Consider the following 15,052-nt stretch of genomic DNA (forward strand, 5'->3'; position numbering starts at 1 on the left):
GAGGGAGGTGGCTCCGCTTACCTCAGCTTTTCCATTCGCCACCGTTCGGCCCCCACACGCCACACCCACAAGTCGGCGAAGCCCAGGAGACCACCGAGGAGTTTAATCGAGAGATGTTCTGGAGAAGACTCAGTGAGTGCGCCTCCTTCCGGGCTCCCCTTGCCTCAGTTCCTCCAGCGTCCCGACCCCTTTTCCTCCCGCTGTCCCCCAGGGAGGGGACTGCTCTCCCCCGCTGCATCCTTTCTGTGAGGTACCTTACCCACCTCAGCACCTGAGAGGGTGAAATAGAATTCTAACCTCGACATTCGGGAAGTGTTTTTGAGAAGTCTCGGTCGGTAAGGGAAGTCTTCCAAGTTCGTGCAGCACTAACGTATTGGCACCTGCCTCCTCTTCGGCCACCCCCCAGATGAGGCAGCTGTGACTGTGTCAAGGGAAGCCACGACTCTGACCACAGTCTTCTCTCAGCTTCCACTGCCGTCTCCACAGGTGGGCTTCACTTTTGTGGAATCCTTGGGCTGCCGAGTTACACCTTAGGAATCCTCTAATTTTCTTTCCACCTTTTGCACGCACGCCAGGAGATTTCTTTTCTTCATCTGTCCAGTGCGGTTACCGTTTTTACTTCACAGGATTGTTGTGAAGACCGAATTGCCAAGTGCAGTTCCTGGCGCGGAGTAGGCAGGTCTTATAAATATTGGTTCAGTCTGAAGTTTATCCTGGTTGTTTCCCTTCTGATAATTTTTTAAGCACTTTTTATTTGCTGGGTGTTTTCACATACTTGATGGCCATCTGACAGATGAGCAAGGAGGCTCAGAAGCTCAGCTTAAGATTTAAAAAAAAGCAGGGGAGCTAGAATTTAAATCAAGGTCTATCTGATGTCTAAGCTACCTATTCTGTTATACTGCATAATACCCTTTTAATATTATTTTTTATATTTAATCAGTAACATATGTAGATAGTACAAAATTCAACAGATATCAAAGTTAAGTGTGTTAAGTTTACCTTTCCACCCACTTTCTCATTTTTGTCTCCCCCAGTTCCTTTTGCATTATTCCACGTATATTCTGTGCATATATACATTCATATACATTTATCTGTATGTGTCAGCTTCTTTTTACACAAATGATACATAAACACTGTTCTGGACCTTCCAACTTAGAATTACTGCAAACAGTGTCGTGATGAATTACCTAATTCTGTGTATGTGTGTATATCGGTAGAAAAAATTCCCGGAAGTAGAATTGCTAGAACAAAGATTTATGCATTTTAAATATTCTTTTATTATAAAACTAATGAAAGTAAACATGTTGGCTATGACCACGTATGCTCTATGCTCAGTTTTTCTAGAGTTGTGTATCCTTAATATGGGAGTAAGATTCTTTTAAAATGGCATATTCATTGCCTTATTTGATTTTCATAGTCAATAGTTTTAATTTTTCAGTCTACATATATAGGTGTTTGGAAAGGATATAAATATCTTCTGCTGCATGTACCTACAGTGATAAACTCTCTCCTCCTACATACCTTTGAGATTTTTTTTTTTTTTTTTTTGAGACGGAGTCTCTCTCTGTCACTCAGGCTGGAGTGCAGTGGCACAGTCTGGGCTCACTGCATCCTCTGCCTACCGGGTTCAAGCAGTTCTCCTGCCTCAGCCTCTCGAGTAGCTGGGATTACAGGCACCTGTCACCACACCTGGCTAATTTTTGTATTTTTAGTTGAGACAGGGTTTCACCATGTTGGGCAGGCTAGTCTCGAACTCCTGACCTCAAGTGATCTGCCTGCCTTGGCCTCCCACAGTGTTGGGATTACAGGCGTGAGCCACCGTGCCTGGCCTACCTTTGAGATTTGTGATGAGGAAACAAGAGATGAATTGTATGAGAGCACTTTAAAAGATTCATGGAAAATACTTATTTCAAAAAGAGTAGTTAATATTACCTTATTTTTCTTATCTGCTAACCCCTTTCTTTCAAATGCACTTAGGACTTGCTGCTAAAACTCACTGCAAGTAAGATACCACAAGGAGGCAGCATAGAACTGATTTTCTATACATGCTCAGGACAGTAGTTTCACTCATAGATGAAAAGTTAGAATTTGGATTTATTTGAAATATATACAAATATTCAAGTATATACATATATTCAAATAAATACATATATGTATATATGTGTGTATATACACACATACATACACATAAATCATCATTGCCTTCTTGAGATCTCACCACTTTAGTCCTACTAAAAGATGGGTGGTTGTTGGTTTTTTTGTTGTTGTTGTTGTTTTTTAAATTCCAATCTGTATGGAATGATACTTTAATAAAAGTATGTGCTCAGATGTTGAATAAATGTCAAATTGCCATAAAAGTTTCTAAACACTCTCAGTCACTGTGCTTATCTCATCCCTGACTGGTCACAAACAGTTTGTAGACTGGCTCCAACCTGGACCACATTTGTATAGTATTGACTTAGAATTTAACAGAAAATTGAGGACAAGGAAGATGAGAAAGCCAGTGACCACCTAGAAGGAAAATAGTTAACATGGAGCATTGTCGAGTCCATGCTAGTTACCTTTAGTTACATATTCTGATTCTGTTAAAAAAAGAGAGAGACCTGGTTAATGGTTTAATAACCATGGTCTGTCAGTTGGTCTGTCTGTCTCTCTCCCTCCCTCTCTTTTCTGTAAAGGGCCAGTTAGTAAATATTTTAGATTTTGTAACCAACTACCCAACTCTGCCCTTATAGAGCAAACACAACTACAGACATTAAAACCAGTGAGTATGGCTGTGTCCCAATACACTTCATTTCCAAAAACAGGCAGTGGGGCCTGACTTGGCCTGAGGACCACAGTTTGCCAGCTCCTGGTCTAAGATATCATGAATATCTTGGGATACAGAGTATCAGGAATAAGTTTTTTCCTGCTGTTTCTTAATGGTTTATTGAGTTGTCAGCCCAATATCTACTATATAGCTAACTCCTCTCTGGTATGTGATGAGTATAGTAGGCCTGCCTTCATACCAGGACTTCAGAAAATGTTTGATGATGCTGTAGAAATATCTGCCCTAGGCCGGGCGCAGTGGCTTACACCTGTAATCTCAGCACTTTGGGAGGCCAAGGGAGGTGGATCACCTGAGGTCAGGAGTTCGAGACCAGTGTGGCCAGTGTGGCAAAACCCCATCTCTACTAAAAATACAAAAAATTAGCTGGGTGTGGTGGCGGGTGCCTGTAATCCCAGCTACTTGGGAGGCTGAGGCAGGAGAACTGCTTGAACCTGGGAGGTGGAGGTTGCAGTGAGCCAAGATTGCGCCATTGCACTCCAGCCTGGGTGACAGAGCGAGACTCTGTCTCAAAAAAAAAAGAAAGAAAAAGAAAAGAAATATCTGCTCTATTCCACAGCAGAAGGGTTGACCACTTTGATCTAATCTGTTTCCTTTTTCATAGGAAACCCAGAAGTTCTGTGAACAAGTCCATGCTGCCATCAAGACATTTATTGCAGTGTACTATTTGCTTCCAAAGGATCAGGGTAAGCCACATAAGTGTTGCATTTATCGTGTAGATCTTTGCTAATATTGTGGATTATGTCTTGTGACTTTTACCTTTACCCAACTTGAACATGTAACTTTCTCCCATAAAATACAGTGAAGGATAATTTTGTAATGTAAGTGACTTATATAAACAAGCCATTATTCTAAGATACAGATGCTTTGTTCCTATGACTTCCTATCTCCCCTGCCTTGCCTGACTCATAAGGCTTTTAATTCTCACAGCCTTCTCCCTCTTCAACCCGTTTTAACACCACAGATACTGGCTGGCTCTCAGCCCCATATGCAGGCTCAGGCCATCCTTACTTTCCTCCACCCATATTATATCTCACCCTATTTCTGAACATCTGCATAGGTTAAATGGCCTCCAGCCCTGCCTGTAGAATCATGCATTGATTATAATCATGCCAAAATTATAACTGAATACATGTCATGGATCTTCAGGGTTACTCAAGTGGCTTAAACTTCAAGTGTTTCATCTACAATTGTTAAGAGATCACGGTCCTTAATGAATGAATACATGGTGTCATGGAAAGATTTTGTTCCAAATCTCTTTTGAAGAAAACACTAAGGAATGGCAGGAGGGGCAAGAAAATGCCATGGGGATATAAGTAAGACCTGAGTTTTGTGTTAGCATGTAGGTTAAAGCATGTGGGTGTACATTACCTTATAGTTCTGTAATGCTTAGACTCAGGAAAGCAGATGGTGCTTCTGAAAAGAACACCAGGTTGCTTATTCTTTGGGTTTGGCCACAGGGATCACCCTGAGAAAGCTGGTACGGGGCGCCACCCTGGACATCGTGGATGGCATGGCTCAGCTCATGGAAGTACTTTCCGTCACTCCAACTCAGAGGTAGTAATGCCACAGTTTAGGTTACCAGTTATTGGGGTTCCTTGCCTCAGAGGGGAAAAGCTCATTTTAACAGCAAAGTTACTGACAGCTGAGAGTAATGACCAGCAGGAAGAAGCTTTTTAGGAGACAGGAACCTAGGTTATTAATATATCCTTACTGATTTCTTTCCCCAGCCCTGAGAACAATGACCTTATTTCCTACAACAGTGTCTGGGTTGCATGCCAGCAGATGCCTCAGATACCAAGAGGTGAGTGAAAGTGGGCAGTGGGCCATGTCTGCTGGCCAAAGCAAAGAGACCTCATGTCTAGCTTCCAGCTTTGTAACATGTATTTGAATTTATATAAACAGTCTAGTGAAATATATATATTTTATTACCGAAATTAATAGGTAGGTATTAATACTTTTTGTCATTCTCTAGTTATCATACTTCTAAATTCCACGCCCCCTTGCTGTGGCTGTCTCTTGTTGAACAAGTATGGTTTGTTTTCCTAGTCCTACCACAAGAGTAGTATTATGGAGCACACTGAAGCAGTTATGAGGTAGAGACAGCTAGGCCAAAACAGTGGTTGTCCAAGAGGACCATGATGATAAACATCATGTGACCATTTTATTTCTTCTTGTGAATAAAATACAAGCTTTTTAAACCCCTATCTAGATACCAGGGGATGTAGTGAGAATTTTTTATTAAACCCGCACCCTTGTCAACCGTCCTTGGCACTCCCATCAATAGGAACAATGTGATTGTTCCTTGCAGTCGTAAGAAAATTGTTGGATTTCTCCTCTAATTCTAGTGCTTCTGATTTTTCACTCATAGATAACAAAGCTGCAGCTCTTTTGATGCTGACCAAGAATGTGGATTTTGTGAAGGATGCACATGAAGAAATGGAGCAGGTGAGGGGACCTCCATCATTGGAAGGCAACTCCTTGACTAGTAGATGAGAATTAATTATAAAGAGAGATTTCCTGAGCATTGACCAGATAGGTCCCATTCTCACTACTGTCCTCTGTCTTCCATCTCCCACTGCTTGTTAGTGTTTGATTTAGTACCACTCCTCTGTGTTCCCTTACTGGACAAGGAGAGCGAGAACAGGGTTTATGAAGTGATTCAACTCTGTAGCCCTTAGTGAAGTGGCTGGCTAAGATTTTTGGACAACTAAGACATCGTGGTAAAAGTATAATAATAGGCCCCGCCTTTTTTTTTTTTTTTTTTTTTGCATTCACATACATCATGGTATGTCTTAGGCTGTGGAAGAATGTGACCCTTACTCTGGCCTCTTGAATGATACTGAGGAGAACAACTCTGACAACCACAATCATGAGGATGATGTGTTGGGGTTTCCCAGCAATCAGGACTTGTATTGGTCAGAGGACGATCAAGAGCTCATAATCCCATGCCTTGCGCTGGTGAGAGCATCCAAAGCCTGCCTGAAGAAAATTCGGATGTTAGTGGCAGAGAATGGGAAGAAGGATCAGGTGGCACAGCTGGATGACATTGTGGATATTTCTGATGAAATCAGCCCTAGGTAAGCGGGATCCCCACTTGAAACATCTGAGCAGCAGCGTTCTGATTTCAATTTGTGTTGTCACCTCAAGGTTTTCCCAGTTTTTTTATATTTTGAAATTTTTCAAACCTATAGGAAAGTTTAAAAAGTACCTTCAGTGAACACCCCTATATCCTTCTATTAGATTTGCCTATTGTTCACATTTTTTCCTATATTGGTTTATTTCTCAAGAGATACTGTTTCATATTTATTCCAGAACGTTTTGAGAGTAAATTGCAGACAGCAATGACATTTCACCCCTAAATACTTCAGTATGTATCTCCTGAAGTACTCTTATTCCTACTCTTATTATCACATCCAAGAAATTTGACATTGAATATAATAGTATTATCTAATATTCAGATTTCCCCAGTTGTCTCTATCTAAGATGTCATATAAATTCAGGGTTCTGTCAAGGTCCCACATTGCATTTAATTGTCATCTCTTTAGTCTCTTGAAATCTAGAACAGTTCCTATCCTTTGTAGTCTTTTTTAATCAACATTTTAAAAAGAAACCAGGACAGTTGTCTTGTAAAATATCCAACAACCTGGATTCACGTGATTGTTAGTTCTCATTTTTGCAAGAATATCATATAATTAAGTGTTTTGTACATCTCATTTTATCATATTAGGGAGGCACATGATGTTGGTTTGCCTCATTATTGGTGGTACTAAATTTGATCACTTAAAGGGTGCTCACTTTAGTAAAGGTATATTTTACTCTAATTTTAGCTTCCACTGATGAAGGCTGCCTGCGTATATTAGTTATTAAACTGATGGTTTCACATCCTCACATTTTTGACTGAATTGATCATGCACCCTACTATGAACCAAGGGAATTTCCCCCCCAGCTTCCTAGTGAAATGGGGTATGGGTGTTTCAATAAAGACTGGTTGAACTCATTCTGTATTGGTTGCCCAGTTGCCCAATTTTAAAAACTGACAGGCATTTCTGGGACAGTTTCTCACTGTTGACATCCATAGTTGTGTACTAGATACAACCTGGCTGCGTTTTTTTGTTAATGATTACTTTTGTTTTCTGCTCTTAGTGTGGATGATTTGGCTCTGAGCATATATCCACCTATGTGTCACCTCACCGTGCGAATCAATGTAAGTACTGGCTTTGAGGGAATAGCTACAGAACAAATGGGCAGAATTTCACTAATCACTAGTATTTCCTGTAAGCTATAGGGTACATATTTATTAGTCACATTTGGATGGAAGTACAACAGTAATGTCACAGTTCTTGCATGCGTTTGGGGTTGATAAATATTCACTGAAGTTGAATTATAATAGCCATGAGCTTTGGTAGTTCTCTCTTCCATAATCACCTGGGTAATCATTCAGAAAAGCCCAAAGGCCTTAGAAAATGATGCTTTAAGGCTGGGCGCGGTAGCTCACACCTGTAATCCCAGCACTCCAGGAGGCTGAGACGGGCGGATCAGCTGAGGTCAGGAGTTGAGACCAGCCTGGCCAACATGGCGAAACCTTGTCTCTACTAAGAATACAAAAATTAGCCGGGCATCATGCGCCTATAATCCCAGCTACTTGGAAGGCTTAAGCAGGAGAATCGCTTGAAGCCGGGAAGTGGAGGTTGCAGTGATTGCAGTGAGCTGACATCGCGCCACTGCACTCCAGCCTGAGCAACAGAGCAAGACTCTGTCTCAAAAAAAAAAAAAAAAAAAAAGCTTCTTTGAAAAGAAAGTCTTAATTACACGGTAATTTAGGAACTTCTCAACTTGAAGTCACAAGTTTCTAATTTCTAGACTAGGCAGCAATTAGATTGAACTTCAGCTGTTCATGAAGTAGCTGGCTGAGGTCACATGTTTCTGATTTCTAGACAAGGCAGAAATAAGTGTTCCAGAAACATACTCTGTTCTAATACAAACACATTGTGTGATTTAACTATGGAGAGTCAACTTTCTTATAAAAATCTGATTTTATTGTATTCTTTGAGGTTCTGTGCCCTTTACTAGAGAGAGTTCTGTTCTCTCTAATGTTATTGGAAAGAGCAGTAAAACTGCCAAATGGCTTATATTTTACAATTGAATGTATCAATTCTAGTAATATTTGATAAATTGGATAATGGAAATTAGATTCATCAGATGTGTCTTCATGATGTATAAACACCTTGAAGTAGAATAGGATCCTTTTGGGCATTAACATTTTTTTGGCATTAACTTTTAAAAAATTGACTTCCTAAGAAATAAACATTTTTAGCAATATGCCTAGTCAGCTATCCCAAACATAGTATCTGCTCTAGCAATTTTAAAATGTGTACTGCATATGCATCTTATATGTATTGATATTTTATATTAAACGTCTCCATCTTATCCTTATATTGGTGTTCTTAAAATTCTTAATGCGCTTTTTTTTTTTTTTTTTTTTTTTTAAAAAAGGAACCTTAGTCATTTCTGCTTTATATTTTGAGCTATCAGCATTTGGGACCAATTCAGGTTACATTTTCCTTTTTCTGTCCTTTTTTAAATTGAAAATATTTTAGATCTAAAAAATCTTATTAAAATGTTATAGCAATACTATTAACAAGATCTTGCTAAATAGAAAAGAACCCGTAATCCTGCCACCCTAACCTAATCAGCATTTTTAATTTTGCATACTTCCTTCAGGTCCTTTTTCTAAATAATTTTTTTATTACTTGGGTCTTTAAAAATATTTGAACTCAGCTTTTTATGGTAGGGCTCAGGGTGAATAACTTCTGTGTTTCTTTTCTAGTCTGCGAAACTTGTATCTGTTTTAAAGAAGGCACTTGAAATTACAAAGTAAGTATGAAGACTTCTCAGATAGCTTTTTGTGAGTAAAACGGAACTGCTGTCCAGATGTTCTCAACTCCCTAGCTCCCATTTCAAGGAGTGGGAAAGGGTGGGTGTGGGATTTTCTTTCAGCTTCAGTTGTGGGGCAGCTGAGATTCTGCAAAGAAGCTTCCCTTTAAAAAAATTTTAGTTTTCCCTGTGCTCCCTCCTGAGGATAGGTTTTCCCTTGACATCCTAATAAGTTTAACTTATTCTATTCACAGAGCAAGTCATGTGACCCCTCAGCCAGAAGATAGTTGGATCCCTTTACTTATTAATGCCATTGATCATTGCTTGAATAGAATCAAGGAGCTCACTCAGAGTGAACTTGAATTATGACTTTTCAGGCTCATTTGTACACTCTTCCCCTCTCATCGTCATGGTCAGGCTCTGATATCTGCTTTTAAAATGGAGCTAGAATGCTTGCTGGATTGAAAGGGAGTGCCTATCTATATTTAGCAAGAGACACTATTACCAAAGATTGTTGGTTAGGCCAGATTGGCACCTATTTATAAACTATATGCGTATAATATATTTTTTTCTGTGCTATATATGAAAAATAATTGCATGATTTCTCATTCCTGAGTCATTTCTCAGAGATTCCTAGGAAAGCTGCCTTATTCTCTTTTTGCAGTAAAGTATGTTGTTTTCATTATAAAGATGTTGATGGTCTCAATAAAATGCTAACTTGCCAGTGATTAAATGAGTGCCCTTCCAAAGTTTCTTTTTACCAGAAATACAGTGGATTGAGACTAGAACATTGCTTTCATTTGGGTTTGTAGGTTTAAAAATCTGATTCTAATCAGAAGTATATTTAGAACAAAACACTTTATAAAAGATGACTCCAAAATTCATCTTAGTATTTCACCATGTTATATATTATTATCAGCAAGTCCTTCTGAATATTATCACAGATTACTCCATGTCTCTAAAATATATTGGCATTGAGCTCATTTGTTAGGTTTGCCCACCTTATTGAACAGATTTATTTTCCTTATACATACTTGTGTTGTCCTTGGTTACATGTGTCCCCAAATGTAAATACCAAATTTTTATAAATCAAAAATTTTTTAGTGTGTAAGAGATTTTATGTAATTTTAAGGGCCTTTTCAGTTCATCCTTTTGCAAAACCATCACCACTTAATTATACTTTTGCATCAGTCTAGAAGACTGCATATTGGAAAGCAGTGTAAATCTATAATGATGTATATTCTGGTGAGCTGAATAGGGCATTATGCATGTCCTACAGGTCTCCGCCACCTCTCATGCCCATCATCTTCCTTCTGTAGGTGTAATTCATAACATATGCCTTTCTGCTGTCTTTAGGTATAATCAGCAACAGCAGTCATTCTTTGAGTGACTAATGTATACTTGGGGTTGAAATTCCTTAAGCCAAATGAGTTTTAGCTTACTGTTTTGAAGTGCCATTTTGTATTGTTAACAAGTGTCATAAAGGGAAGGAACTAAAATCAAACTGACAGAGTGTCAAGGCAACAAAATAACATAAACAAAATAATAACATTGTACAACAGGAGTCTAGTTCTTTTATCCTTTCATATAGAGCCTACTTTTTATATACTTTTATATTTCTCTACTGGACCAAATTCATGTTATTAACATCAGACTTTAATTGTGGGATACTTAATGAATATAGAACTCTAATATAAAGACTTACCTCTAGCTGAATTATTCTCTCAGGTCCTGTATTGTATAACTTCGTTCAGTCATGTTTGGATCTTTAAGGATAATGATCAGGGAAAGCACTGATCAATGTAATTTTTTTTTTTTTTTTTTTTTTTTTTTTTTTTTGAGATGGAGTCTTGCTCTGTCCCCCAAGCTGGAGTGCAGTGGCACACTCTCGGCTCACTGCAACCTCCGCCTCCCAGGTTCTCAAGCGATTCTCTGGCTTCAGCCTCCCAAGTAGCTGGGACTACAGATGCACACCACCATGTCCAGCTAATTTTTGTATTTTTAGTAGAGATGGGGTTTCACCACGTTGGCCAGGCTGGTCTCAAACTCCTGACCTCAGGTGATCTGCCCACGTCAGCCTCCCAAAGTGCTGGGATTACAGATGTGGGCCACCGAGCCCAGCTTGATCAATGTAATTTTAAGATTACCTAAAAATTCCATTTTGGGATAATATCCCACTTCATCAGAAATATAAGAATGATTTAAGTGTTAGGTCCTTTCCCTTATCTGTAACTTAATGAATGTATTAATGAGCAGTAAAATGGTTGCAAAAAACCTGAACCTGAACAATCTGAATGTACTCCTTAAAGGTATCTGAGCACCTTTTCAACCTGAATGACTACTCATTTATCTGATAAAGTGATGTAGTTTGGATATTCAACCCTCCAAACCTCATGCTGAAATTTGATTCCCAGTGTTGGAGGTGGGGCCTAATGGGAGGTGTTTGGATCCCTCATGAATGGCTTCGTTCCACTGGTGGGGTAATGAGTAAGTTCTCGCTCTATATGTCCCTCCCCCACCCCAGAGCTGGCTGTTAAAACAAGGCTGGCACCTGGCACTTACCCCTACCCCTCAACCCATTCTTGCCCTGTGATCTCTGCTCACGTTGCCTCCCTTCATCTTCCTGCATAAGTGGAAGCAGCCTGAAGCCCTCACTGTTTCTTGTACAGCCTGCAGAGCTGTGAGCCAAATAAAGCTCTTTTCTTGGAAACTACCCAGCCTCAGGTATTCCTTTATAGCAACACAAACACTGAGACGCAAAGTTTCTCTTCCTAGCACATGTTTGGTTTAGATTGTAGAACAAGGGTTGGCAGGAGAGTGGTGATAGAGCTGGAAGTTTAAGCTGATAGTTCAGGGGCTACCACGGTGACGCTTTTATAGTTGGTTAGGTTCTGGAACATGTTGCAGTCCACTTCCACAGTGAGTCTCTGGAGCCCCACATGTGTTGGCGTGAACTGGAACTTGCCACACATGGTGTTTTCAGGCCACACTGAATGGAATCTGAAATAAAGGAAAAGGCAGGTGCTAGTTCTGTCCCAGGTTCATTGCTCTGCTGGTCCCAGTGACTTTGATCCTTCCTTGCTTGAAGAGGTGGACCATGCAGAAATAAACATCTAAGTACCTTGCTATTAAAATGGAAGTGTTTATAAAGGAATAGAAGACAGGAGCCACCCAGTGCTGAGCAACTGCATGGTTGAGAAGAGGTACATCCTAAGGGCTTCCAAGCTACATCTGTTGTTCCTTTTGTCATCTGTGACTTCCTTCTGGTTCAATTCCTGGTAATTGTATTAGAGTTTGTTTGGAAGAGTGATATGGTTTGGCTGTGTCCCCACCCAAATCTCAACTTGAACTCTATCTCCCAGAATTCCCATGAGTTGTGGAAGGGACCCAGGGGGAGGTAATTGAATCATGGGGGCTGGTCTTTCCCGTGCTATTCTTGTGATAGTGAATAAGTCTCAGGAGACCTGATGGGCTTATCAGAGGTTTCTGCTTTTGCTTCTTCCTCATTTTCTCTTGCCACCACCCTGTTAGAAGTGCCTTTGCCTCCTGCCATGATTCTGAGGCCTCCCCAGCCATGTGGAACTGTAAGTCCAATTAAACCTCTTTTTCTTCCCAGTCTCAGGTATGTCTTTATCAGCAGTGTGAAAACAAACAATACAGTAAATTGGTATGAGTAGAGTGGGGCATGGCTGAAAAGATACCCGAAAATGTGGAAGTGACTTTGGAATTGGGTAACAGGCAGAGATTGGAGCAGCTTGAAGTGCTCAGAAGAAGATGAAAATGTGGGAAAGCTTGGAACTTCCTAGAGACTTGTTGAATAGCTTTGCCGAAAATGCTGATAGCAATATGGACAATAAAATCCAGGCTGAGGTGGTCTCAGATAGAGATGAGGAACTTGTTAGGAACTGGAGCAAAGGTGACTCTTATGTTTTAGCAAAGAGACTGGTGGCATTTTGACCCTGCCCTAGAGATTTGTGGAACTTTGAACTTGAGAAAGATGATTTAGGGTTATCTGGTGGAAGAAATTTCTAAGTAGCAAAGCATTCAAGAGGTGACTTGGGTGCTGTTAAAGGCATTCAGTTTTATAAAGGAAGCAGAGCATAAAAGTTTGGAAAATTTGCAGCCTGACTATGCAATAGAAAAGAAAAACCCATTTTCTAGGGAAAAAATCAAGCTGGCTGCAGAAATTTGCATAAGTAACAAGGAGCCTAATGTTAAACCTGAAGATCAAGGGGGAAATGTCTCCAGGCCATGTCAGAGAACTTCATGGCAGCCCCTCCCATCACAGGCCCAGAGGCTCAGGAGGAAAAAGTGGTTTAGTGGGCCAGGCCCAGGGTTCCTGTGTTGTATGCAGCCTAAGGACTTGGTGCCCTGTGTCCCAGCCACTCCAGCCATGGCTGAAAGGGGCCAACATACCGCTTGGGCTGTGGCTTCAGAGGGTGGAAGCCCCAAGCCTTGGCAGCTTCCAAATGGTGTTGAGCCTATGGGTGCACAGAAGTCAAGAACTGAGGTTTGGGAACTTCTGCCTAGATTTCAGAATATCTATGGAAATTCTGGGGGCCCAGGCAAAAGTTTGCTGCAAGGGCAGGGCCCTCATGGAGAACCTCTGCTAGGGCAGTGCAGAAGGCAAACATGGGGTCAGAGCCCCCACACAGAGTCCCTACTGGGGCACTGCCTAGTGGAGCTGTGAGAAGAGGGCCGCCATCCTCCACACCCCAGAATGGTAGATCCACTGACAACTTGCACTGTCTGCCTGGAAAAGCCACAGACACTCAGCGCCAGCCTGTGAGAGCAACTGGGAGGGACGCTGTACCCTGCAAAGCCACAGGGGCAGAGAGAGCTGCCCAAGACCGTGGGAACCCACCTCTTGCATCATTGTGACCTAGAGTCAAAGGAGATCATTTTGGAGCTTTAAAATTTGACTGCCCTGCTGGATTTTGGACTTGCATGGGCCCTGTAACTCCTTTGTTTTGGCCAATTTCTCCATTTGGAATGGCTGTATTTACCCAATACCTGTACCCCCACTGTATCTAGGAAGTAACTAGCTTGCTTTTGATTTTACAGGCTCATAGGCAGAAGGGACTTGCCTTGTCTCGGGTGAGACTTTGGACTGTGGACTTTTGGATTAATGCTGAAATGAGTTAAGACTTTGGGGAACTGTTGGGAAGGCATGATTGGTTTTGAAATGTGAGGACATGAGATTGGGAGGGGCCAGGGATGGAATGATATGATTTTGCTGTGTCCCCACCCAAATCTCAACTTGAGTTCTATCTCCCATTCCTCATGGGAGGGACCCAGGGGGAAGTAATTGAATTATGGGAGCTGGTCTTTCCCATGCTATTCTTGTGATAGTAAGTCCCATGAGATCTGATAGGTTTCTCATGGGTTTCCACTTTTGCTTCTTCCTCATTTTCTCTTGCCACCACCATGTTATAAATGCCTTTCACCTCCCGCCATGATTCTGAGGCCTCCCCAGTCATGTGGAACTGTAAGTCCCATTAAACCTCTTTTTCTTCCCAGCCTTGGGTATGTCTTTATCAGCAGCGTGAACACAAACTAATATAAAGAGCTATAGCTTTGGAACCCTTGCTTATTGCTAAGCACAGTGGATGTAGCAGGGCTTATTGAGAGGATGTCAGTATGTCAGCAGGTGGTGTTTGGAGCCTTGTCAGCAACCTCCTGGCCTGCCTATAAACCTTCTTTTGGTGACAGACTTCCTTTGGGGAGCTTTGCCCCACAACTGATTTGGGAGACCACAAAAGTATGGTTAAATGTTGACAGTCCCTTCTCTTGATTTCTTGGCAAGAATGTCTCATTAAGTTTCATGAGGCTGAGGCAGTGGCTCAGTAACCCACACACCTGTTAGGGACCTCAGGGAGGGTAGGAGTAAGTATCTTGAACTTTATACTGTCTGTTCAACTAAGGATGCAGTAGACATAATGAAAGAAGATATTTGCAACGTCTAAAACCAACAAGGGACTAATACCTGGACTATACAGGAAACTTCTAAAGATCAGTAAGAGGGAAGCACAGAAACACCAAAAGAAAAGTGGGCAAAATAAGACAAACTACTTACTGAGAAGAAAACATAAAAGGCTAACAAACATATGAAGAGTTGCAATTAAAATAATAGTAAGATATTACTTCATTTTTATTGGACTGGAAGAAAATGTTAATAGCTGGGTATTGCCAGAAATGAAGGAGGGGTAGGAATACAGAAATTCTCATGTGCTGCTGGAGGGAGTGGCGACTCTTGCAGCCATTCTGCAAATCTGACAGTACCTGGTCAAACCACATCATAGCCTAGGACCCAGCAATTCTATTCCTGGGTATATATCCCCAGACTCC

General features: G+C 41.0%; 2 protein-coding genes across 17 annotated transcripts in view; one reads left to right on the top strand and one right to left on the bottom strand.

Moving 5' to 3' along the window:
- Positions 1-15,052, top strand: part of CCNDBP1 (cyclin D1 binding protein 1) — a 32,257-nt gene that overhangs the window by 525 nt on the left and 16,680 nt on the right. For 4 of the 7 annotated variants that reach the window (XR_010151652.1, XR_008539560.2, XR_008539561.2 and 1 more), the window contains exons 2-10: positions 73-132; positions 407-486; positions 3,432-3,513; positions 4,288-4,384; positions 4,558-4,631; positions 5,199-5,275; positions 5,627-5,907; positions 6,974-7,034; positions 8,658-8,704. Coding sequence is in view for 4 of the 7 variants with exons in the window: in XM_054667460.2 (XP_054523435.1) it covers positions 73-132; positions 407-486; positions 3,432-3,513; positions 4,288-4,384; positions 4,558-4,631; positions 5,199-5,275; positions 5,627-5,907; positions 6,974-7,034; positions 8,658-8,704 (859 nt within the window). In the remaining 3 variants the exon portion in view is untranslated. Of the gene's footprint in view, positions 1-72; positions 133-406; positions 487-3,431; positions 3,514-4,287; positions 4,385-4,557; positions 4,632-5,198; positions 5,276-5,626; positions 5,908-6,973; positions 7,035-8,657; positions 8,705-8,958; positions 9,438-15,052 lie in introns of those variants that run through there. The other 3 variants (XM_001156927.7, XM_001156810.6, XM_054667459.1) reach the window with 3 other exon arrangements.
- Positions 11,467-15,052, bottom strand: part of EPB42 (erythrocyte membrane protein band 4.2) — a 29,292-nt gene continuing 25,706 nt past the window's right edge. For all 10 annotated transcript variants that reach the window (XM_063794834.1, XM_063794836.1, XM_063794837.1 and 7 more), the window contains one exon: positions 11,467-11,704. In XM_063794834.1, coding sequence (XP_063650904.1) covers positions 11,542-11,704 — 163 coding nt within the window. In that variant the 3' untranslated portion in view covers positions 11,467-11,541. The remainder of the gene's footprint in view (positions 11,705-15,052) is intronic.

Source organism: Pan troglodytes, chromosome 16 (genome assembly GCF_028858775.2).
Source record: "Pan troglodytes isolate AG18354 chromosome 16, NHGRI_mPanTro3-v2.0_pri, whole genome shotgun sequence".
Classification (NCBI taxonomy): Eukaryota; Metazoa; Chordata; class Mammalia; order Primates; family Hominidae; genus Pan; species Pan troglodytes.